The 25,499-nt window shown below is 34.5% G+C and overlaps 1 protein-coding gene across 3 annotated transcripts in view; it reads left to right on the top strand.

Moving 5' to 3' along the window:
• SLC4A7 (solute carrier family 4 member 7) overlaps nt 1–25,499 on the top strand; it is a 116,149-nt gene that overhangs the window by 34,034 nt on the left and 56,616 nt on the right. For all 3 annotated transcript variants that reach the window (XM_051963285.1, XM_051963286.1, XM_051963287.1), the window contains exons 2-6: nt 7,316–7,397; nt 13,932–14,078; nt 17,960–18,098; nt 18,591–18,751; nt 21,727–21,915. In XM_051963285.1, coding sequence (XP_051819245.1) covers nt 7,316–7,397; nt 13,932–14,078; nt 17,960–18,098; nt 18,591–18,751; nt 21,727–21,915 — 718 coding nt within the window. The remainder of the gene's footprint in view (nt 1–7,315; nt 7,398–13,931; nt 14,079–17,959; nt 18,099–18,590; nt 18,752–21,726; nt 21,916–25,499) is intronic.

Genomic DNA, 25,499 nt, shown 5'->3' on the forward strand with positions numbered 1-25,499 from the left:
TTTATTTCAAGTATCTAAGATATAATTATACCATTCTGAAGTAGTGCTTATGGCTAGTGTTGAAATATGTTATTTTAGATTTGGGGATTGGCCTTTATCTTTAAATTATCTTTAAATGCCCAGTCTAATACTCTCTTTTCCCTTTCCTCCTAACTAAATGCTTGACCAGTATTTTAAGTCCCTGCTGGAAATGTCATCTAGTTAATAAGTGCATGATAGGGTAAGAATAATAAGGACAATGATACTAAATGATTTAGGCAATTTTAATAAAGCAAGCACTAGAAAGCCATTGAGATTTATGGCATTCCATGATCACATATATATGATCTTTTCACTTTTTTGCCTTTACGTAGTTTTAGGTCTGTGTCTATAGGTATTATTTACCAGAGAATGTTATTTTAGTCTTTTGTTACCCAGAAAAATAGTAGGTTGGGCAATTAACAACTTTTAAAGTTGATATTCTTGATGCTTTTGTTAGTGATAGTTTACAAAATACCATAGCTTTAGTTTGAATAAATATGTGGGAAAAGAAGCCATTTTGGAATTTTTTGCTAAGCTTTTTTGCCCTTAGAACATTCAGTTTTATATTTATAGCCTTGTGCCTAATGTGTATTCATGCCTATTCCTGAAGTTGGCATTGTTCCTGTTTGGAAGGTGGTATGTCAGCTTAACTCATTCACACCTGTTTAACAAATTTGCCAAAAATGATCTATAGGGATTCAAGTAAGGAGAACGATATTTGCGGCTTGTTCACCTGGGACTTTCAGCACCATAGATTATATTTCACTTAGCATCAGGGGAACTTAAAAAAATTGCCAACTATCCAAAGACAAGGCATTTGACTTCACTTTTATAAAGGTAATCCTATAGTAGCTAATATTATTATGATGTTATTTCTCTTAGGAAGCAGCTATATTTGAAAGTTTATACTTTGCAAGGGATTTTTTTCTTCTCCATGGAAGAAGTTAGCAGTCACTTAACAGCTGAGTTTGACACTTATAATTAATGTAATATCCAACAGCTTGACCTTTTTTAGTGTGGCATCCAACAATCATTTTATGGGTTTAGCAATTAATTTTTTTGGTCCAGAAGTATTGCTTTATTATTCTTCCTTTCAGAAGGCTGAAGTCCAAAATAAAGGACTTTTAGGGATGCCATGTGCAGAATGGAATAACAGCATCGAAAGTATTTTTGGCTTCCCCCACCTTTGAAAAAAAAATAATTTGATCTGCTTTGTTCGACACACCACAGGACTGAGTCCCTCCTAGTTTAAGCATAAGGGTTCAGATGGTGCAACAGTGTCATCCTCTTTTTAGCAGCTGAAGAATTTCTTCTGGAAACATAAGTATGATACCTAAGTAGCTGCTAAACTGCCGAAACTGCAAGTCAGTCCATAATTTAAAGGCATTGTAGAACAAAGAATTTTTTTCAAAGAAGGGATTTTAATTTTTCAAAGGTTAAAAATAGCCATTAGTATTAACTATTTGTTTATTTAGATATTGAAGTAGTATTATGTACTTATTTTGCTTGCTAAATCTTTTCATGTATGAATAAATGGGTAGTTGATTCTGCAAAAAATGTTATATTTCTGATTGTAGAACATTGGTAACAATCTAAAGTCAAATTATGAGTGTTTTGTTCCCCCCTTTGGTAGGACTAAGTTGCTGAGTGAAGCTGAGCAATCAGATACAGGATCCCCTCAAGTTAAAAACACTTTAACAACCCAAATGTGGGATCTTAGGGTCAAAGGATAGAGTTCTCATTTATTGCCTCTAAGTAACTGACCTTTATTTTACAATTTACAGAACCAGCCAAATAGAAAAAGCACTTTTTCTCATTATGAATAGAGATATGCAGTTACTGATTCGGACTACTTAACCATTATTTTATAGAGACAGAAAAAATTGGAAATTCATCTGGAAGAATAAATGGTCAAGAATATCCAGAGAATCAATGGGGAAAAATGTGAAGGAAGGTAGTCTAGAAGTTTTAGATTTCATACTATATTAAGAACCAGTAATCACCAAAACAGTGTTGTACTGGCTAAGAAAATAGGGTTTTGGATCAATTAAATTGTTTAGATACATAGTAGCAAATTGCCATAATAACTTAGTTTTTAGGAAGCCCAAAGGGCAAACCTTTTGAGGTAAGAATTCAATATTTGAAAAAAATTTCTGGGAAAATTGAAAAACTATTTGGCAGAAACCAAGCATAGGACATCTTATGCAAATCAAGGTAAAGTCAAAATGGGTATTAGATTTGGACATAAAAGATGTGACACCTTAAACTGTTAGGGGAGCATGCAATATTTTATCTCTCTGATCTGTGAGAAAAAAAGGAACCAAATATATAAAAACCAAAATATCACAGGTTATAATTTCGATTACATAAAATTAAAAAAAAAAACTTTTGGACAAATGAAACTAAGGTATCCATAATTAGATGGAAAACAGAAAACTAGGAAAGAGTTTTACATCAAGTTCTCAAATAGAGAACTGAGACAAATTCATAAAAATAAGAGCCAATCCCCATTTGATAAATGGCCAAAATGGTCTTCAGAAGAAGAGATCAAAGCTATCAGTGTTTCCATAAAACTGTTCTAAATTACTTCTGATTAGAAAAAATGAAAACAGTTCTGAGATACCACCTTACAACTTTGGGATTGACTGACATAACAGAACAGGAAAGGAGATATGGAAAAATTTTGAGGGGGTAGAAAAAGACTCACATGTACAAAAATACTTATAGAAATTCTTTTTGTGCTGGCAAAGAGTTGGAAATTGAGGGGATGTCTACCAGTTGAGGAATGATTAATAAGTTGCAGTATATGATTATGGTGAAATACTATTATGCACTAAGAAATGATGAGCAGAATGATTTCTGAAAAACCTTGGTAGCAAAGTGAGCAGAACCAGAACATTGTATTCAGGAATAGCAATTATTATAAGGATGATCAACTCTGAAACACTTAGCTACTCTGAACAAGATAGTGATCCAAAACAGTTCCAAAGGACTCAAGGTGGAAAATGTTATCTACCTCCAGAGAGAAAGTGATAAACTTTGAAAGTAGACTGAAATATAGTTTTTTTAAAATTCTTTTTAAAATTTTTATTTTCATTGTTCATGACTGATGGGGAAATTTTTTTAATGATTTTAATGATTTAATGATTAATGTAATCAATATCAAATTGTCTTCTGAAGGAAGAGGAGGGAGGGAAAGAATTTATAACTCAGAAATAAAAAAGAATCTTAAATTTTTTATAAGTAATTGGGAAATTTTTTTAAAAAGGTAAAAAAGTATATAGAACTATAGAGTTGTTCTCTTAAGCTATCATTTATGAAAATCTCTGTGTAGGATAGTCCTAAGTTTTGAGGATACAAACCGTGGAGATTGTCTTCCCCCCCTCCTTTTTTTTTTCTGGTCCTTTGGAGGCCAAAGGAGATAGTAATAACATAGTATTTGATGTATAAAAGCCTCACCAAAGGCCCTCAGGGTCCATCTAATCTCTCTTGTTACTGAGCAATGACCTAGTCTTCATGTAACAACCTCTAGGGGAGAGGAGCTCCCCTTCCTAGGGTTTCCTCTATGTGGGTGACCCTGAGGCTGAGGGGGGTGGCTTGGGGCATCTTCTTTCTTCTAGAACCCTCTTCTCCTGATTTAGCCCAAGACTAAGTTAACTCACTTTTTGGTTTTATTGGCACTCTGGTCTTTTTGTATATAAAGTCCACCAAAGCCTTTTCAGATGAAATTATTCTCTAGTCAGAGCTTGAGATTTAGAGCAAGTGAAAGCAGCAAAGGAAAGATCCAGACATTGTGCCCTGGGACTATTGGAAGCATATTCTTCTGTGGCAGAGTTTCTTGTTTTACAAAGTGCTTAATAAACATTTGTCAAATTGATTTGGAGAAGAAACCACTTTGAGTTAGAGGTATTGGAAAAGCTCATGCCTTACTTTGCTCAGGAACAGCCAGAGAAGCAAAGGACTAAAGGATATAGAGTGGGGAAGTGCTCCATTTTAACTCCTCAACCAAACAGGAAACTTGTCCGCCATCATAGAGCCCCAGTGACTTGGCTTCCCAAACCTCTATGCCTTGCGTGGGTGCTCTCTATTGATCCACCAGCAGGGGCACATGCAAGCAGAATCTAAAGTCTGGAACATCTCTTTACACCTAGTTGCTTGTATGAATGGATTACAACAATTATAATTGGTTATAATGATGACTAAAGAGTGTCATAAAAATGGAAGTATTTTCTAAAGAAAGATAAAATTATTTTTAGTGTTATTTTAGAATCATAGTGGGAAGCTTCACAGATATTGTTTACAGTTGACTGATGTGGATTACAGTGAGTCCTTAAATAGCCTCCTAAATAAAAACTACAGTTACTAAAGAGTTCTGCCTAACTCAGGGAAAACCAAGCAGATGAAGACTGATAAACAAATAGAGAGGGAGCACATGGAGCTGATCTACTACCAGTATCTTGGTCTTGTACAATAACCCAGTCTTAGAATCAGATGTCATAGGAAGAAGTGAGTACCAAATTGCCTCGCTGAAATTGTGTAGCTTATCTCCAATCCTTTCCCTGAAACAAAAATGCATTTTTGAAATATTCATATTTGTGATTATGCTTTGTGACTAGCAACCATAGCATATCATAATCTATTTGAAAAATCCTAGTGTCATAAATGGAAAGTTGGAAGGGTGTCCTGCCCTGTGCCCCAAGTCAAAATTGAAGATTGTGCACAAGACCAACTGAGCATCTGATAGTATATTATGTTGGAGGCGTTGGGCCCTTGTGGTGTCTTAGGAGACATCATCTAAAACGTAATGGGAAGCAGTAGAATGCAGTGAAAAAAGGGGAGTCTGTTTCATGTCCCTCTGCTGCCAAAGTTAATTGTGATTTGGATCAGTCACTTAATTTCTTGGAGCCTCAGTTTTCTGATTGATAAGATAAGGAACTGTTAGCTCTAAATGTATATTAGATACTAAATATAATCATAGGAAGTGGGTAATAACATGGACAATCTGTTTTCTTGATTCCTACATAATGTTAAGAGACCTAAAGGAAAGACCTAAAGAGTAAGCTGGGAAGAGTGGCAGTGATTGAGACAGCATGGACTGATCTCAGTGGAGGAAATCCTCCCATTGATGAGATCACAGATTGGAAACAACAAAATTTGATTGATGTTTCAAAACAAGAAATCACTAGAACATCTTTATTCAAAATATTTTAAATTAAAATACACTGTAGTCTATAGATATCCATTTTGCACTCTTCTATATCCCCTTCAGATCTTTTTGAAGAGGCAGTCATACATGTGTATGTACATTTTTTCTTCCTGTAGTATGATTTAATTGATCACACATCTGTTTACTTTTTTTGTTAAGTATAAATGACAAGAAAATAACAATTCTAATTTTTAAATCCTTAGTTTTTAGTACCAATAATCCTGGTGTTTGAACTCTAATTTTCTTCCATAAGAAAAGTAAAACTTTTAAATAATTGCATTTGATTATTTACATAAAATAATTAATAATGTATATATTGTTTTATTATATTCTTAAAGTCCTTATTCTTTTATCTTTGCTGTTCCCTATCAATAAAACATAGAGACATGTTAATTAATTTTGATAGGATTTAATGTATCCTTTTCCCCGGTGTGAATTTGCAAATGTAACTTTCATTTGAATGTGATCGTTTCAGGTGGCCAGCTCACTGAGACTGTGATGGAAACACAAATTTCTTGCCAATATCCTCACAAATATTTAAGTACTAACTTCAAAGTCTTATTTTTGATAACTTGAATACTTTTTAACCACAATTCAGCATAGATGAGTTTAGCATTACCTTTGAATGAAAGGACTTAAGAGGCCAAAAAGAAAAATAAAGAACTTAATAGCTTATGGTGTTCCTCCTCATCTCTTCCCATCTTATTCTTGATTTTAATATATTAAATTCTGATGGAACACTTTTTGTTTTCGAAGGAAGTGAATAGTCCTTATGTGAATACTAGTATTCTGGTTAGCCTTGTCCTTTATTTAATCAATTCTTTTGTTATATTATAATAACAGTTGTAATTTTAGAGGAGCTTCTGTGTGAGCTTAGAAAGCATTTTTTATTTCCAAATTCTATGTATATTCTTTTTTTGGGTTAATTGCTTTAGATTGAGTCATGGCAGTGTGATTTCTTACTGTGAAGTTGGGGAAAAAACAAATTTGAGTAAGAGAACTGGTATATTTAAAAATCTCACCCATTCTTATAGTTGTGGCCATAGGATTGTAGCATCACTTGGGATAATTCATGATCCAAGCATTTGATTCCATCAAATGGATCTGCAATCTCATTGGTTTAGAAGGTCCCTTCAGTGGTTTATCAAACGTTTATGTCTGCTCATTCTTCATGACTTGGGGTCTTTTCATAAATTTGCTGTGGAGGTTGATCCAATGTGCTAAAAGAAACCTTTGTGATTTTTCTTCTTGTTCAGGTATTTAGTTTGGCTAACTAGTCTCCCCTTTGGTATTTGGGTTATAGAAAGAGAAGAAATAGAGTCAAATGACCCTTTTTTGGTATTGAGGGTAATGTCATGATGAGTCATTTCCCACAAATACTTGAACAGGCCCTCTCATAGCGTATCTCTGTTCTCTTCCGTTTCCCTCCTGAGGTATCCACCTACCTTTCTTACCTTATTGTACTTTCCTAGTTCTCTTTCTCTCTTCATCTGAGTTAACTTTCCCTCCCTAGTTAACATTTGGTAATATCCAGTTTCATATTCTATTACCTTAAAATCTAGCTCCTTTGCAAAAGTGAATAGTTGTATCCTAATGCTTTCCTTTTAGTTTACTATTTAAAGGCTGTGTGATATTGATTGTTTGGGTACTTTTTCTATTTATGGTGATCAGAATTGAATTGGTCTCTGGCTTAGTGGTTTCATAAGACAATATAACTCTGGAACTCTCCAAGCATCTTGGAACTGAACTTAGCCAACATGGACTTTAACTGGCAGAGGCCTGTCTCTGAAGTTTTTCTAACTTACTGGGACCAGATTGTTTTTATCTTTACTGACTTAGCTTTGGAGAATCTTTTAGTGAAAGAAATAGTTACATGTCACTCGTGTGTGATACTTCATTTTTCATCTGGTTGGCCATTAAAAAACTCCCTTCCTTATTTTAATTACGTAACCCAGGATTTCCAGTTCCTTGGACATTGGTACAGCCCCTCCTTACTCCTTCTCTGGACATACTCACCTGCACATGCCCCTCTCCCATTAGATGAATGAATAAATGATTAAATGATTTTTATGTGCTTTTTGTGTTTAGGGTCCTGATGAAGAAGCAGTCGTAGATCTTGGAAAAACCAGTTCAACCATTAATACCAAATTTGAAAAAGAAGAACTAGAAAGTAAGTACTTGAACATAATTCTGTGATGTGTAGTATAACCCTTTGCCTGATGGCTCTTAATAAGTAGGACTTTTAAAATTTATATATTTATTGAAGAGCTTGGCCTATGTACCAGTATTCTCACTTCTCTTTATAAAATCCCATTTTAAAATAGTGGTGACTGATCAGAGTTCAGGATATTGTTCAGATCTTACAGACACATGGCAGTTTTAGAGTCTTGGAATTACAAAATTTGGGGACTGAGCTTAAAGTTGGAATAAAAAGAAGCCTGGAGCAGGTACTTTACCCATTTTTTACTTCTGATAAAAAAAATAGGATCATAGATTTCGAGTCTTGAAGAGACATCCCCAGAAATTGTTTATAGTCCATTCCCCTCGATGAACAGATCAAATGAGTGGAGCCTGCCCATCATGTTCTTTATCCATAGATTTCACCCAAACTAAACAGTTGGGTTTCATTCCAGAAATCTATGGTTTCCTTAGCATAGGTATACCTTTTCCCAGCAAAGGCTGCAGCTGCTTCTGGGTCTTAGTAGCTATTGTTGCTGTGGCTAAAAACATATTTTTAACAGATGGTCAGTTCTGTGGCAGTGTCTCTTTGAACTCATTAACAGTCATGGGTGGAGACTGCAGCATTAAAGCATTTTCTGTTTACTATGACCTTTAAGAATCCCGTGTTACTTTTGTTCTAAAATGGGACTAGGGGTTTATGAAGAAATTAGCTATAATTTAGAGGCATCAATAGTGTCAGATTAACATGAAGTGCTAAATTATCCTTAACAATCAGTTTGTAGTGATGTTAGTCTTCAAATTCTTTTATAATTCAGGTGCATAAGAAAGGATCATACTGGAACTCATTAGATAATGTCTTATCTTAATAATTCCTCTTGCTGCAAATATCCATCAGCATAAAGTAACTTATTTCTTCTTGCTGCTGGTTCCCTCCCACCCCTTTCTGGACTAGTTCTTAGTTTAAGACTTCTCCTTTCAGTATTTGAATGTTGTGATTCTCTTTCACCTTCATCACATGGATATGTGTAGATTTGTATCCCAAAGGGACTGTGGGAGTCATTGGTAGAACCCCTCAAGAATACCTGAAATGAACTGTTTGTTTTGTCTGTAGAGACCCAGCTCTTTGCTCCTTGTCTTCAGAAGATTTCTTGTTTCATTCTCAGAAATGTGAGAAAGTTAGTGATTGTAAGATAAAACCTTTTCCTTTCTTTGATAGCTACATGATTACTGATATCATTGTAAATGGCCAGCTAGGTGGTACTGTGAGTAGAGAGCTGAGCCTGGAGTCAAGAAGATGAGAGTTCAAATGCACCATTAAACATTTACTAGCCGTGTGGACTACACGCTCAATATGAGTCAAGTGATGCAGCCGCTGAGATCTTGGGTTGTGTCTAGAGGAGCAGAATTTCTAGGAATAGGGAGGTAGTAGTTTTACTCTCTTCAGTTTTTAAATGGGAGTATTGTGTTCTGTTCCTGCATCACAACTTAAGAAGGACATTAATAAGCTAGAGAGAGTTCCGAGATAGGTGAACAGTATGATGAAGGGCCTCGAGTTCATGTTGTGTAAAGATTGGTGCAAAGAACTGGGGTTGTTTAATCTGTGGAAGAGAAAACTTGGAGAGAATCTGAGAGTTACCTTTGACTGTTTGAAGGACTTCTAGGATTAGTCTTGTTCCTTTTGGCCCTGAAGGAAGAATGAGGTTGAGTTGGCAGAAAGCAATTTAACCTTGATACCAGGAAAATATTTGTTAGCAATTAAGAGTTAGCCAGAAGTGCACTGGAATAGACTACTTCAGAGATGGTGAATTCTGGTCCTTGAAGTTCCAGCATATGGGCATTCTTATTATATTAGCATCTGCCTTGCCTGTTTCAAGCCATCCATTCCATCCTACCCTTCTATTTTTTTTAATACCAATTAATGTGTCTCTCTAGTGTTGTAATTTACTTGTAATATTAATTCTTCCTAGATTGTACTCTTCCAGGAATATAAATTGTGTAGCAACTCCAGCAAAAGATGAGCTTTTTTCAATGCCATCCCAACTAAGTTACCAAAAAATTTATTTATTCAGATAGAAAATATAATATAATTCATTTGGAAGAAGAAAAGGTCAAGAATAACAAAGAAATTGAAAAATGTAAAGGAAGTAGCATCAGATGATAAACGATATTATAAGGCAAAAATTTTCAAATTATTAAATCTGTCTGGAACTAGTTAAGAAATAGAAAGGTAGATCAATGGAATAGAATATCTAGTTTTGACAGATGTCAAGATTTAAATTTTTGGGATTAAAAAGTTTTTGTACAAATAAAACCAACGTAGCCAAGATTAAAAGAAAATAGAAAATTGTGGAGGGAGACTTTCAAAAAAACAGTTTTTTGAGTAAAGAATTCATTTCACAAGTACATCAAGAGATTTGGCAAATTTATAAGAACTTAAGTTGAATTCCCCAATTGATAAATGCTCAAAGGATATGAACAGGCAGTTTTTCAATGAAGAAATCAAAACTGTAGGCATATGAAGGTTTAAATAATTATTAGAGAAATGCAAATTAAGATAACTTTGAGATAATCAACTCATACTCATCATATCAGTTAAAATGACAGAAGAAGAAAATGACAAATGTTGAAGATGTGAAAAAATTGAGACACCATTGCATTGTTAGTGGTACTGTGATTTGATTCAGTCGTTTTGGAAAGCAATCTGGAATTATGCCCAAAGAGTTTAAAAAAAAAACCTGATTATGCCCTTCCACTCAGCAATACCACTATTAGGTCTGTTTGCCAAAGTGATCAGGGAAAAAGAGGAAAAAACCCTGTATGTTTTAAAATATTTATGAGCAGCTCTCTGTGGTAACAAAGAACTTGAAATTGAGGAAATGCCCATCATCTGGGGAAATGGCTAAACAACTTTTGGTATATGATTGTGATGTAATACTATTGTCCTGTAATTAATTAGGAGCAGGTTGATTTAGAAAAACACGAAAAGACTTGTACAAAATACTGAAAACAGAAATGAAATGAGAGGAACAGAAATATTGCTCAGAGAATAAGTATATGACTAAGTTATCCTGAGTGTTATAAATATGCAAATCAATCACAAAGGAACTATGAAGGAAGATGCTTTCTACCCCCCAGAGAATGAAGTGATAAATATGTATGATTTCATATACTTTCATATATAGATATATACATAGACACACATAAATTGTTTGTTACATGGTGGCCTTTACTAGTGAAGGAGAAGGAGGGAGACAGACAATTTGTAGTTTAAAGAGTAGCAGATAAATAAAAAGAAAAAAAGGATAAGCTTTAAAAAAATAACAAAATTGGTTCATTAAAAGCTTAAAGGACTTAGGAATCTGTACTTGCCCCTTTGTTTTACATTTTTTGATGACTTGGGTCAAAACATAGAAAGCTCCCTGATGAGCGTTTTTTTTTGTCATCTTTACTGACCCTTTTTTCTTCCTACTCCTTAAATATATATACCCTGAAGATTCTGTCTATCTATAAGACTTTGTTCTCTTGTCATTCTCTTCTTAGGTGATAAAAATAAATCCTTATGGATATATTATCTTACATTTCCTGATACATATTTTTTTTCTCTTTTGTCTGCCACTCCTTCCAATTTAATACCTCCATTTTAATATTGTGAAACCTGAGTTTGTCATTTTCTCTCTGCTTGTTTTTCTCCTGGTTATATAAATTCGCTTAACATTATATTTGGCTTTGTCTTTATCTTAATAATTTAATCAGTTGTCAAGTCCTATAATTGTACCGTAGAAATATCTCTTAAAATTATACTTTGGTTTGCCATTTTTGCTAAAGGCATCCCAGTTCAGGTTCCCGTTATCTCTTTTCTGGACTATTATAATGTTCTATTAACTGGTCTTATTTCCAGTCCCTCTCTTCCCTAATCTTTCTGTTAATATTCATTTAATTTTCCTAAGGCCCTTTAACTGATCATGCTAGTCTCTGGAACTTGGCGGGCCTTACCTTTCTTACCAGATGAAATGGTGATGGTAACTGCAATATCAGGCCACATTTAGAGTGAGCTTTAGAGTTTACAAAGCTTTTATACACATAATATAATAGATGATTATATACTTGCTGCACATTTACATACACAAGTTTATATACATAATGTAACAAATGATGTAGCATAATTTTACACATGATGGAGCTGAGACAGGGAAGGTAAGTGAGTCTGCACAGTTTGCAAACAGCCTCAGAAGTAGGCCTTCCAAGCATATAATCAGATAAGGTTGCCTTTCACATAAAACCTCCGACTGCTTTAAAGGTTCTTTCTTCATTGCTGTGGTCTGCTCTTCTTGTGGACCATTTGTTGTTTTTCCCCTAGCCTTTCCTTTCCCCGTACTTCCCACTATTTTCTCCTTCTGGATTGTAAGTTTAAGTGCAAGGACTCTTATCTGTATTCATCAGTGGTTCTCTAATTCTAGAAATAGAGTAAATATTAAGTAAGCCACATTTATTAAAGTAGATATGATATGCAAAAATTCATGGAAATCATATAATTATAGCAGATCGACTTACATTAAAATTAGAATTCTTTGAAGTACTCTGGTAAATTCACACAAAATGCATCTTGCTGCAACAATGCTGAATGCTACTGATCTTCATCTCATTTTCCCTAATTGAATTGTCTGATCCTGCCACTCTCCTCAGCTCAACTTAGCATATTTTCTCTCTGAAAAAATTTCATTTTCTGAAATAATAATTTTTTAAATAAAATTCAAAAACAGTTCACAAAGGGGTTACATAACTAAATGTAAGGGTCATGATAAAGGTAACGGTAGTGAAAAGTTTCTAAACTCAATGACCAGAAATTAATTCAAAATTAAACATATAATAAATCCCAGGTATTTTTGGTAGCACCTGCCCATGCACTTCCATGCAGTGTTGGTTCTGAACACATCTGAACTTTGTGCACTGTGCATGCATGCTCTCATACCTTGCAGTGCCAAGAAATGAAACTAGAAATCCTTCAGCTTAGATTTGAGACTACATTGTGTAAAAAGTTTTTAGGCAAAAAGGAGCCAGAAGAGATAAGTTTAAGAAATCCTGATCTAAAGGACCTTAAAGATCTTAATTAAGTTATAAGAAAATTCATTGGTTTTAATAAAATTGGTTTTTTTAAATGTATAATATAAACATTTAATATAATTATTAAATGTCCTGTGTTTTAAATGTGCGTATCGTTCCATTAAAATCTTCATTTTCTTTTTTTTTATTCTTTCTTTATGCATGGGTAATTTTACAGCATTGACAATTGCCAAACCTTTTGTTCCAATTTTTCCCTTCCTTCCCCCCATCCCTTCCCCCGATGGTAGGTTGACCAATACATATTAAGTATGTTGAAGTATAAATTAAATACAATATAAGCATACATGTCCTAACAGTTATTTTGCTGTACAAAAAGAATCAGACTTTGAAATAGTGTACTATTAGCCTGTGAAGGAAATAAAAAATGGCAGGTGAACAAAAATATAGGGATTGGGAATTCTATGTAATGGTTCATAGTCATCTCCCAGAGTTCTTTCGCTGGGTGTAGCTGGTTCAATTCATTACTGCTCTATTGGAGCTGATTTGGTTCATCTCATTGTTGAAGAGGGCCATGTCAAAATGAAAATTTTCTATTTTGTGATCAATAATGATCTCTAGTTCTTCTTTGGTCATAAATTCCTTCCTCTTCCACAGATCTGAGAGATAAACTATCCTATGCTCTTCCAATTTATTTATAATCTCATTATTTATGCCTACGTCATGAACCCATTTTGACCTTATCTTGATGTACGGTGTTCAGTGTGGGTCAGTGCTTAGTTTCTGCTATACTAATTTCCAATTTTCCCAGCAATTTTTGTCAAACAGTGAGTTCTTATCCCAAAAGCTGGGTTTGGGTTTGTCAAACACTAGATTATTAAAGTTATTGGCTGTTTTGTCCTTTGAACCTAACCTATTCGATTGATCAACTAGTCTATTTCTTAGCCAATATCAAATGCTTTTGGTAACCACTATTTTGTAATATAATTTTAGATCTGGTACAGCTAGGCCACCCTCATTTGATTTTTTTATGAAATTTGTTTTGAAGCATCCTCGGAAGCTTTAAGAAACATCTATTTTTCTACATTCAAACTGATTTCAGTTTATTTTTATTATATTCATGAATACTTTTTTTTTAAAGCTCTTGACTAGTTAAAGTTGACTAGTCTTTGATAAATTATACTTGTAATTTAAGAAATGGTGAAAATGTTGCTGCCCTGAATTTCTAAATATTTTTTATTAAGCTTGCAAATTTATGCTTATAATTGTTTTCTTTTTTTTTTAGTAGCTTTGTTTTTGTTGAGTACCATTCTATTTGAATCACAGAGGAAAAAAAGGAGTAAATAAAGAACATCATTGCATTTTGGTTTATGTGGCAACTGAATAGTTTGTATTTAGAACAAATTCTACTATATTGTATTTATATTCTGTTATGGGATCTTTTGGTGCATTTTTTTCAAAACAGGTCATCGAGCTGTGTATATTGGTGTACATGTTCCGTTTAGTAAAGAAAGTCGCCGACGTCATAGACATCGTGGGCATAAGCATCATCATCGAAGAAGAAAAGACAAAGAATCAGATAAGGAAGATGGCCGTGAATCTCCTTCTTATGGTAAGGGGGATGGGAATATGCTTGAGGAGAATTAGTTTTAAGATGGATAAGAGGATAGGGGTTCGAATAGAAGAATGAAGGAATTTGTGGTTTGGTTATTGAGAATGTAGACTGGATGAATTAGGGATAAGTGAAATGGAGAAAGGGTATCCTGTAATAAATTTTAGTAGAAATATTAGACAGAGGCCAGTATAGTTCTTGGAGATGCTTGATGTCTTTCTTTAGTGGTATTGAGATAGAAAATAGTTGCCCTTTGACAATTATGTGTATATTTTTTGTTGGTCTTTGTATTCTTTTTAAAGCCAACACAGATGTCCTAGATTTATTTTAAGTGAATGCTTAGTAGTACTCTAGAAAAACCATTTATTTTGGATCAAAAGTTTTTAATGTATTCTGTAATGTTTTGTTATGATTGATTAAGCCAAAAATTATTTCTTAATTTGTTTTTGCTAAGAAAGAACATTAGGGCCAGTAAAACTAAAAACAAAAAATATTAAGGATATTTCATCCTTTAAAAACATTTTAAAATGAGATTAGGATATTGAAAAACCTTTTGACTTTTTTCTTCATAACCAAAAAAGATGGGAGAAAAATGAAAATAAGCTATTCCTTTGTAGGAAAAAATGTTTTCATCCATGGTATATAACAAATTCAAAACAACTTACAGGAAAAAGGTTAATTATCACTTTTTCGCCTATCTCTGTTAATCTCAATGTCATTTAGGTTTTTCTATGAAAATCTTTGATTTGCATGTTTGCCTTTTAATGTCCTGAGAAGGCTTTTTAAAAAATTAGAGAATTAGATAAACCCTCTGGAGTCCATTGAACTATCTGGGGAAAAGAAAATGGGTGGTGAAGCTATTATATTTTGTCTTCTTTTACTTTGATTTGTCATCTCCTCCTCTGCCTCATTGGAAATCTTGGAAACTTGTCCACTGTTCCAGTTTTCCTTGGCCTTAGCCACCAGAACTTCCAAGGACTCTTTTCTTCTCTTCTTGATTGCTTCCTTTGCCACTCCTTGACTAATATCACCATGGCCTCCTAAGCATCCTTCATATATCTGGAGTTAACAGTTTTTACCTGTCTTCCCATGGGCTGTGACTTTTTGGCAGCTTCAGCATCTTCTTCGCCAAGCTCTTCCAGTGACCTCGCTTCTCTATTCTTTGTACCTGCAGAGCCATAAAAAGAGTTCTTTAGTGTGTTTAGTGGTGTCTTTGCACAAGCCTTTGACCAAATTTAGTGTGAATAGAAACGAATTAATTGATTTGTGCTCTTTGAGCTCTATCCTCATCGCTCTGGTCTCTGTCTCCATGTTGTTAAAATCCAAAGCTGCTTTTACTTCTTGAATGGAGGAGAGTCTGGGAAATTCAGGTCTTCTTTGGTGGGCGGGGGCACCATGAGAAACTTCTTCTCAGACACGGGCCATCCTTAGCTGGGTTATTCAGGACAAGGATCTGTGAGGCTCTGAGTTGGCTGACTTGTCACTTTCACTTCAGGAAATATTTTTTCCACCTTTAGAAATCTCTTGCCTCTATTTTCTATGTTCTAGTCCAAAGTAAGTGTCTTACCATCAGTTTGTCTTTTTCTCTCATAAGGTCATTTTGGCCCATCTTAAGTCTAATTTAGATAATTTCTCTGGGGATACCATCCTAGATAAGACTAGTCTGCACTCAGTAGCATCTATAAGTGCTTGACTCCCTTCTGAGTCACTTCATGAGGTGGACTCTTAAGGAAGAGTATCTCACCATTTGGATTTGACTTTTCCTTTGCTCTTTCCAATTTCATTTCAGAGTCAAGGAGGTCTGAACAAACAGAATTTTTCCTATGTATTTAGCAGATTCAAATTCCATATCATTCAATCTCTTAGCTGCACAACTGCAAGATTGTTTTTGAAAAGTCAGTGATATCAGTTTTTAGTTCAAAAGCAGTTATTTTGAAGTTCAAATTTGCTGGTAAAGACAGTAAACAATTTTAGATGTTATCACTTGCAGTTTGTTTCTTGGCTTTCTGTTGGCCCATTTTCTTTTTCCTCCTTTCAAGTGTTTCTTGAAGGCAGCACTTGCTCTTCATCCTCCTCATTGTGGTACTTGGAGCTTAGTTTTACAGGAGCCATTTTCCCTTTGACAGACTTGTGTCCTAAGCTTTCTCTGTAGAGTTGTCTTCTTCCTCTTTTTTCTCACTGTCTCCAAGGGCTTGTTGCCTGTTTTTGCTACCATTTTTGGACCCCTTGGGTGGCGCAGGTTGCCGTCATCTTTGTTAGATTTCTTGGACTGTTCTGCACTTGTTACCTGTTTACTCTGGGGGTGCTATTGTGATAGGCAGGAATGTCCCTCTCCTTCTTTGGTGCAATAACAGCTTTGCTTGGAAAGACAACTTTCTTCTGGCTGTCTTGCTGGGAGTCGTGACTACCAAGAGTCGCATTTTAGTGGTGGAACTGTACTTGTTGATGTTATAATAGCCTTTTTGCATCTTCAGAAGAGTTACCTCCTCTGCTTTTGCTGACACGCTTTTGTCCTGAGTACCTTTTGCCTCCATAGTCTTTGGCTTCCTTCAACTTTTAGCACCTTTACCTAGCTTCTTCATAATGATGGTGTGTGATTAGCAAGGTCTCTGGAAATATGGGTGTTGATTGAGTTTTTGTCTATAAATCGGGCTCTTTTTGTGGGCAGAGCACAAGAGAAAAAAATGGAGACAGCACCTTCAGATCCTCGCATTTCTTTTAGAGGTGCAGCTTTAAGCTCCTTTTGACTTATTAAAGGAAAAAACACCTTAACATTGCTGTTTAAAAATAGGAATATGTCTTGTGATTTGGTCTTTTTTTCTCACTTAATAATATTATTTGTTTTCTCTAGTATTTTCAACATTTGATTTAAAATGTACAATAATTTAAGTTACAAATGAAATATATCTACTTTTACCTTTATTTATTTATTTTTTTGGATTTCTTTTTTTTATTAAAGCTTCTTATTTACAAGATATATGCATGGGTAATTTTTCAGCATTGATAATTGCAAAACCTTTTGTTCCAACTTTTTCCCTTCTTCCCCCTCCCCCTTCCCCCAGATGGCAGGTTGACCAATACATGTTAAATATGTTAAAGTATAAGTTAAATACAATAATATGTATACATGTCCAAACAGTCATTTTGCTGTACAAAAAAGAATCGGACTTTGAAATAGTGTACAATTGGCCTGTGAAGGAAATCAAAAATGCAGGCGGACAAAAATAGAGGGATTGGGAATTCTATGTAGTGGTTCATAGTCATCTCCCAGAGTTCTTTCGCTGGGTGTAGCTGGTTCAGTTCATTATTGCTCTATTGGAACCGATTGGGTTCATCTCATTGTTGAAGAGGGCCACGTCCATCAGAATTGATCATCATATAGTATTGTTGTTGAAGTATATAATGATCTCCTGGTCCTGTTTCACTCAGCATCAGTTGATGTAAGTCTCTCCAGGCCTTTCTGAAATCATCCTGCTGGTCATTTCTTACAGAACAATAATATTCCATAACAATAATATTCCATAACATTCATATACCATAACTTATTCAACCATTCTCCAATTGATGGGCATTCACTCAGTTTCCAGTTTCTGGTCACTAAAAAGAGGGCTGCCACAAACATTCTTGCACATTCAGGTCTCTTTCCCTTCTTTAAAATCTCTTTGGGGTATAAGCCCAGTAGAAACACTACTGGATCAAAGGGTATGCATAATTTGACAACTTTTTGAGCATAGTTCCAAATTGCTCTCCAGAATGGCTGGATGTAGTCACAATTCCACCAACAATGTTCTGTTTTTAACTTTTAAGGAATTTATCTTTTAACAATTTGGAGAATTTTTTTTTACTGTTCTTTTACTGTTTTTAAATTGTCTTATGTTCAGACACACCATCCCAGCGTGTCCAATTTATCCTTGGTACTGAAGATGATGATGAAGAACACATTCCCCATGATCTCTTCACTGAAATGGATGAACTTTGTTATAGGGATGGTGAAGAATATGAGTGGAAAGAAACTGCTAGGTAATTCTACTTGGATAATTCTCTTGTCATTCTTTTGGGTCATAAATAGGGCATTAACTTTCATCTCTGAAAATTATTTCTTTAATTTTAGATTCTTTCTAATTTTTTATTTTTATGCCTCTGTCATCATAGAATGTGATGGGATTACAGAATTTGTTGCTGCATTCTTAAAATTTTATTGCTTAGCAAAATGAATCTGAGAAAGTGAAGGATGCTGTTTACTAAGATAATATATGTAAAATGCTTTGCAAATTTTAGAAATACTTTATGATCATTTTGTGGGCTCATGTCTTTTTATTTTGGATACATACTAAATTTTATATTTAGTAGATGGACCCTCTTAATATGGAAGCATTTTGCTAGTATAGAGAAAAAATGAATGAAAATGGATCTTGCTTTCGTTTATTATTTCTGAGTGAAAAGTCATAGGCTTACTTTCTTTTTTTCCTAAAAGACAATGCTTAGGATCAAAGTGTTTGTGATGCTTTTCAGGTGGCTAAAATTTGAAGAGGATGTTGAAGATGGTGGGGATCGATGGAGCAAGCCTTATGTGGCGACCTTGTCTTTGCACAGTCTGTTTGAACTGAGGAGCTGCATCCTGAATGGAACAGTCATGTTGGACATGAGGGCAAGCACTCTGGATGAAATAGCAGGTTGTAGAGCATGGCCAGTTGTTTCAATGTGAATTATGTTGTACTCGATCATTAATCATTTATATGAAAAGGAAGTAAAGTGATTTGTAAATCCTATTTTTCATTTTATGGCAAGGATATTTGTCGCTATTAACAAGAAAATCCAAATGAAAATTCCCATAATTGGTTGTCATAATGGACATGGTAGAAATATAGACATTGCAAAATTTTCCTTTGTGATCAGATGATCCATTGTTATTATTCTAATTAGTTTTGACTTTTAAAGAGCCAGAAATGTGTTGAAATTTTTTGGAGCAGGAAACTGCTATTTATATCAACAAATTGATAGCTTTGACCTTTTATTTTAAAAATACTAGTTGCTTTGAACTTTTAGCTCTTTATATCAGGTGAATTGAAAAAAAGTCAAGGCTTTGTTGTCACATGTGCATGCTTTGACTGTGGCCTAGGGAATAATTCTTATAAATTAGGCTAGTGAACGGACTAAAGTTCCATTTCATGTTTGCTATTCTCCTCCTCAAGGAATGTTGTGCACATATGATTTAATATGCATATCCTGTGGCTAGATGAAGTCATGGGAAGTAAGAGTGCTGGGGCTAGTGTTGAGAAGACCTTCCCTTCCTCAGAAACTCTTGAGCTGTGTGACCCTGGGCAAGTCACTTCCCTCCAAATTGCCATAGTTTGCTCCTGTGATGTGGGGATCATAACAGCATCTACATCCCACAAATGTGAGGATGAAATGAGATAATATTATTAGAGGCTTTGCAAACTTTAGAATTGATATATAAAGATAGCTTTTATTTTCATAGTACTCCAAATTCACATGGCCTGTTTTAAGCAGCTTCAGTGAAACACTTTCAAATGTGTATCACAAAGACAATATAAAAAAGTATCTTCTTCCCCCTCTAGTAACTCACAGGTCTAAACCAGTGAGAGTGAGAATATAATGACCCCCAAGTCTATGAAACAGCCCTCTGACAACAAAATTAGGAAAACCCCCACAATATTATTAAACCATGATATGCTTTTTTTTTCTTTACTCTTCAGAAATTTCCATATTAGGATGCTCTTGAAAAGATATAGTTCATTTTAAACAAAGTAAATAATAAATGTATATAAATATACCTCTTTCTAGCTCTATCAATACAACTTTGGTGTAGGCGTCAGTATCTTCTGCCTAGACTATTTGTTATTAGAATTTTCACCTATCCATTCCCTCTTCTCCAGTTCATCCTTCCTAACATTTTGTTTTAACCACGTTCTGGCATTTAAGAGCTTTTAGTAAACTTTGGCCAACTTTAGTTTTCCACTTTGTTTCTTATTATTCCCCTCCATTTATTTGATCTATACCCTAGACCAATAGGGCTAATTCTGTCAAAAAGAGATTATGTGCTCTCGGTCTCTGCGCTGCTGAGAGAGCTCTTTCCTAGATCCAGAATGGTCTGTTTATCTGCCTCCCTTATTTGACAGTGACTTTTAAATGCCATTTATTCAAGGAAGTCTTGACCTGATACTTTGGATTAGCATGTTAGGTTAGACTAGGGCAGGACCTTTTGCCTCAGAGCACCAAGGCATTTCTGTTACAGCTGTGGAAGCTGGCAGGGTCGGTGGCTTGTTCCCTCCTAGCTTATATCTGGGTATTTATCGATTTTTCGATTTTGATTTATCGAAATTTCACATCTTTTCTACCTTCTTGCAAGATGCTTTGTATATACAGTAAATGCTTAACAATTTTAGTGAATAATGTGTATACATATATTAGTTAGACTCACTTTAGAAGCCATGAGGTTAATTCCAAGAGTTTAATATAAAAAATGATATGGAAAAATCTAAATCAATCATTCTGTTCTCCTTTTCATTACTGGGTTCACATTCTCATATAACTTGATGAAATTTCAAAAATACTTAATTTTCATAGTAGCAAAATATATTTTATGTGACAGAGACATCCAGATGGTGCATCAGATAGGCTACTAGGCCTGGAGTCAGGAAATCCTATCTTTAAAGGCAGCTTCAGATGCTGAGCAAATTATACATAGCTTCTGTCAGCCTTGCTTTGGTAACATGTCCTAGATTGGTTGCATTGAGCAAATGAGATAGTATTTGTAAAGTACTTTGCAAAACTGTTATTTATCTATTGTTGATAATTATGATGATGATAATAAAAAAAATTTTCCTTAAATAAGATGAAAACTACATTGGAAACTGCAGTTTTAGAAAACTTTTATAAAGAAATAAGACCTCAAACCACAACCTTTTTATTATCTTTTTACTTAAGTTGAATTTCGCCAACCACAGCTTGTGTGTGACTCCAGAAAAGCTTTAGTTTGTTGCTTTGGGGTGGTAGAGTTACTTTAATAAGATCGGAAGAAGTATTGTTATATTAATTTTCTCATTTTGCAGCAGTTTCATAGAGTGGGATTCTAGAAGTTATGTGAAACAATGAAATATTTTCATATCTTAGGAAGATGAAATTTTAATTACTTTGATTAACAGAGTTCAGAACTATTCCAGGGAAAAACAAACTGTTAGTATTTGTTTATTATTATTATAGCTTTTTATTTAGGTAATTTTTCAGCACTGACAATTGCAAATCCTTTAAACTGTTAGTATTTTTAAAGAAGATAAACAATGGCTTTATATAAAAAAAGAATTTATCATGTCACTGATGAAACCTCAATTCCAACTTGAATTTCTGTGAGATGATGTTAGATTTTCATGATGATATTATTGGAATTCAGGCGTGTGTAGGCAGGAGGCCACACCAGAGGCTCTGGTTTCTAGTTCTGCTGGTGTCTTTGTGGCTTTCTTTGATTTCATTTCCTTCATTTGTCCACTGACGGGCTTCTGAGATCTCTTCCAGCTCTAGATCTGTGATCTTAATGCTTGAGGAGTGGTATATTATTTTATTAACAGTCACTGTTCTTATTTATTAGTTCAGAAATAATTCCTGTTGTTCTTTTCTTTTCATATAATAGATATGGTGCTGGACAACATGATTGCCTCTGGCCAGTTGGATGATTCGATAAGAGAGAATGTCAGGGAGGCACTTTTGAAGAGACATCATCATCAAAATGAGAAAAGGTTCACGAGCCGGATTCCCCTTGTGCGATCTTTTGCAGATATAGGCAAGAAACATTCTGATCCTCACTTGCTTGAACGGAATGGTGAGATAAGTTGTAGCATCCAGTTTTTACTAACGTGTTTATTCTAACAGCATCTTATCATATTAAAGAGTGAAATTTCTGTGAAGAAGAACTCATCAGAATATAATTATTTGAGGTTTTATAACCTTCTCCTCTTCCCTCTCCTTCTTCCATTTTCTGTTACTTGTTCACAATTGGAGGAGTCTGGTCATGGATCTTAAAGTGTCTCATATTGTAAAACACAGTTGGTTACATACTCAAAACAGGAAGTGCCACAACCAGCCTGTCTGGGGGGAACCTTACTTGTTTGGAACATCTCAGGAGTTTGAGTTGGGTGTTTCTCCCTCCCCAGGAGCAGTGATCTCTAAGGGGTCGCTTGGAGAATATAAGTAATGAAACTATTGGGATGCTGCATTGGACACCCAACACTGTTAGCACTCTGAAATCCAAGTCAGAATTTTGAGATGGGAAGTAATTATTCTCTAGTTAAATTTCGTGAGCATATGGTAATTAACTTCGAATGCCAGGTTATAGGTTAGGCAGTGAGAAATAAAACGGCAAGGGAAACCATCTCTGCCCCAAGGAGTTTATGTTCCACCAGATAGAAACATTCCATAAATAACTAGATATAAAATACATACAAGAACAATGTAAAGTGATGGGGGCGGGGCTGGGGAGAGTGTTGCTATTTAGAGAGCAAGGAAAGGCTTCTTTAAAGAGCTAAGAATAAACCTGTGTTAAGGTTTGATGACAGGCAAAAGACTGTCATCTAGGAACTCCCTTGAAACAAATATTTCAGAACCAGATTATGAAAGGTGAGGTTTTTGAAATTCAGAATTGTTGTTGAATCAGAGTTTTCCTATGACTACAAAATGCACTATTTTTGAAAGAGGCAATCAAGAGGAATTGGGATCTTCTTTGAAATGAAAGCAACAAAACTTGTAGTAGTTTTAGATTTTTTTGAGAAGCACATTTCAGTTTTCTTGAGCCTGACTTTGTTAGATCAGTCATGACAGAATAATTAAGATTAACTTTTTTTATTTTTTTGTTCATCCTCCGTAGCATGGAAGAGTTGATGCTTTGAGTTTAATTTTCATTTTAGCAGATTCTGCTGCTGATTGAAACTTGAAAAAATTTAGATATTTGAATTCCTACTTTGTCAGGAATTTTGAGCCTTCCAAAGGTGAAAAGAATGCATTCTCACCATCATGGTTCTGAAGTGACATAAATAGCTCATGGTAGTTCTGCATTCATATTATAGTTTGTGGTTATTCAGTTATTAAAAATATTGAGATATAAAATAAAATGTCATTTATCACATGACTTTTTCTATTATTGGTTACTGAGCTATGCTAGCTGATTGGGATAAAAAAAAATGTAAGATAAAGCCCTGATGAGTACTTTTGCAGTGATCCTTAAAATTTGGGCTGGAAGTTGGGTGTATGGTCTCGAAAAGCTCTTCCATCTGTCAACAGTCTGTGAATCTTTCTTCTAATCATTGCTTCTTTGGGATTCTTCTTCACTAACCATTTCTTTTATTTGACAACGTAAGATCAGGGAAAGCCCTTGACATCTTGCCTTTTACTGAGCACTTCTGATAGTGATTTTAGATCTTAGTGTTGGTGAGGTTGGAGGCTTGAGAAACCTGGTAAGCAGAGTCATTTCTGATGTTCTTTTGCAGATCTAGAGTAAAAGACAGGGTTGTGATTGTTCCCCTTCTAACCGTTTAGTTTTGTGGAACTGTGAAAGAATGAGAACATTTTCAGGTTTTCTTTGAGGTCTAAATGCACCTAAAATGGACAAGTATAGTTAAGTTTTCAAAAACTGTTTTTATTCCTTTTAAAAAGATTTCTAGAAAGCATTCCTGTCAGTCATTTATTGCATTTAGTAATTAGTCCATCTATCAGAACCAGCTGTAAATAAGTACTTAAAAACTTTATTGGCCATTTAAACCTATTTTAATCTATTAACGAGTATCTCTTGGAAATTTAAAAATGATTAGAAATGTAGGAGCACTGTCTGAGAATCTAGTTTAAGTTTCAGAAAGAAGGTTCCTAAATTCAAGGCACTCTGTTACCCTTTATTCTGTCTTTTGAGCTTCACCTTCTCACAGTTTCAAGTTACATGTTCTGTGTAATAACTAGTGAGAAATGTAATTGGTAAATTAGTTAAATATAAAAGTCCTTTAACAAAACCTTTGTTCTTTGTTTAAAGGACATATTCTAGCATATGTTAATTATGAACACATACTTTTTAAAAATACTAATTCCCACAAGGATAATTTCAGAAAAAATCTGTTATTGATGCTTTGTAGTTCTGATTGACCTTTTTTGTTTGGGGCAGCTGTGGAATTTTAGAAAAAAACATTGAATATATAGGAATCCTTCAAAAATCTTTATTCTCTGTTTAAAAGATGCATTCTTCTATTTGTTAATTATAAAACATACTTTTAAAAATGTTAATTTTATGTTGTGGTTTCAGAATAATTCTGTTATTAATGCTTTGTTGTTCTCATTAGCTTTTTTTATTGGGGTAGCTGTGGAATTGTAGGAAAAATTGAATTTAGAGTTGGGAGACTTGGCTTTACATTTACCCATGTCACTTGAGGCAATTGTCTGATTTTGAGAGGTAGGAAAGTTAGTTTTTCAAATCCTAAGTTTCCTTATCTATAAAGGGGGAATGGAGGAAAACAAGCATTTATTAAATGCCTATTGTGTGCCAGATATTGTATTGACCCTGCCTACTTAAGAGAATTTTTGTGAGAATTGAGGCAATTTATGGAGAATTCATTTTTAATCATTAAAGTACTCTAAAAATACTTGTACCTATTCTAATGATAATTTTCATAATCTTTTATACTTTCCAACAGTTTACACATGTTATCTTTATGAGAAACTATATTTAAGGGAGGGTCCTCCCACATGATGTGGTGAAAAGAGTTCTGGTAGGTGGACCTCAGAGTCTCTTCAGCTGCTCACTGCCTTTGTGGATTTAGACTAGGCTCTTTTCTTGGCCTGGGTCACCTCACCAAGGATATGAGTTCATTAGACTAGATGGCCTAGAACTGGGGTCAGGAGTGTTTCTGGTATTGGATGTGTTCTTGGATGCTGCTGTGAAGTCCTATAGCATGAACTCTTGGATTTTTTTCTAGCATTTGTCATTGGAGTATGAGATTTTCTTTTGATACACACATTAACCTTCTAAAATATTATGAAGTGGTTTCCTTTTAATCATAAGCATCTAGTTTTCTTGGAGAGGAGGCAAAAATGAGTTTTCAGGTAATGCTATATAGCTTTTATTTTCTTTATTACTTCTAGTAATAAATAGTAATAGTATTAGTAATCTAGTAATAGCTTCATCATCTTTATTGTTAAATATTTTTGAATATTTTGAGACCTTGTGCCCTAGTTGAGCGCTTTCAAATTATGCTCGGCAGTTTTGCTTGGAGAACCATCCCCATTAGGTAGAGTCCACTAATGTCATCTTTTAGTTTGAGGCTCTTAGAAGGAAGCAGAGACAGTGACTGTGGGAGAAGTTCTAGACCTCATCTATAGGAAAAAAAAAAAAGTACAGTGAGTCTCTGCCATGCTGGTAAGTTTGTGCTT

The sequence above is a fragment of the Antechinus flavipes genome, chromosome 5 (genome assembly GCF_016432865.1).
Source record: "Antechinus flavipes isolate AdamAnt ecotype Samford, QLD, Australia chromosome 5, AdamAnt_v2, whole genome shotgun sequence".
Taxonomy (NCBI): Eukaryota; Metazoa; Chordata; class Mammalia; order Dasyuromorphia; family Dasyuridae; genus Antechinus; species Antechinus flavipes.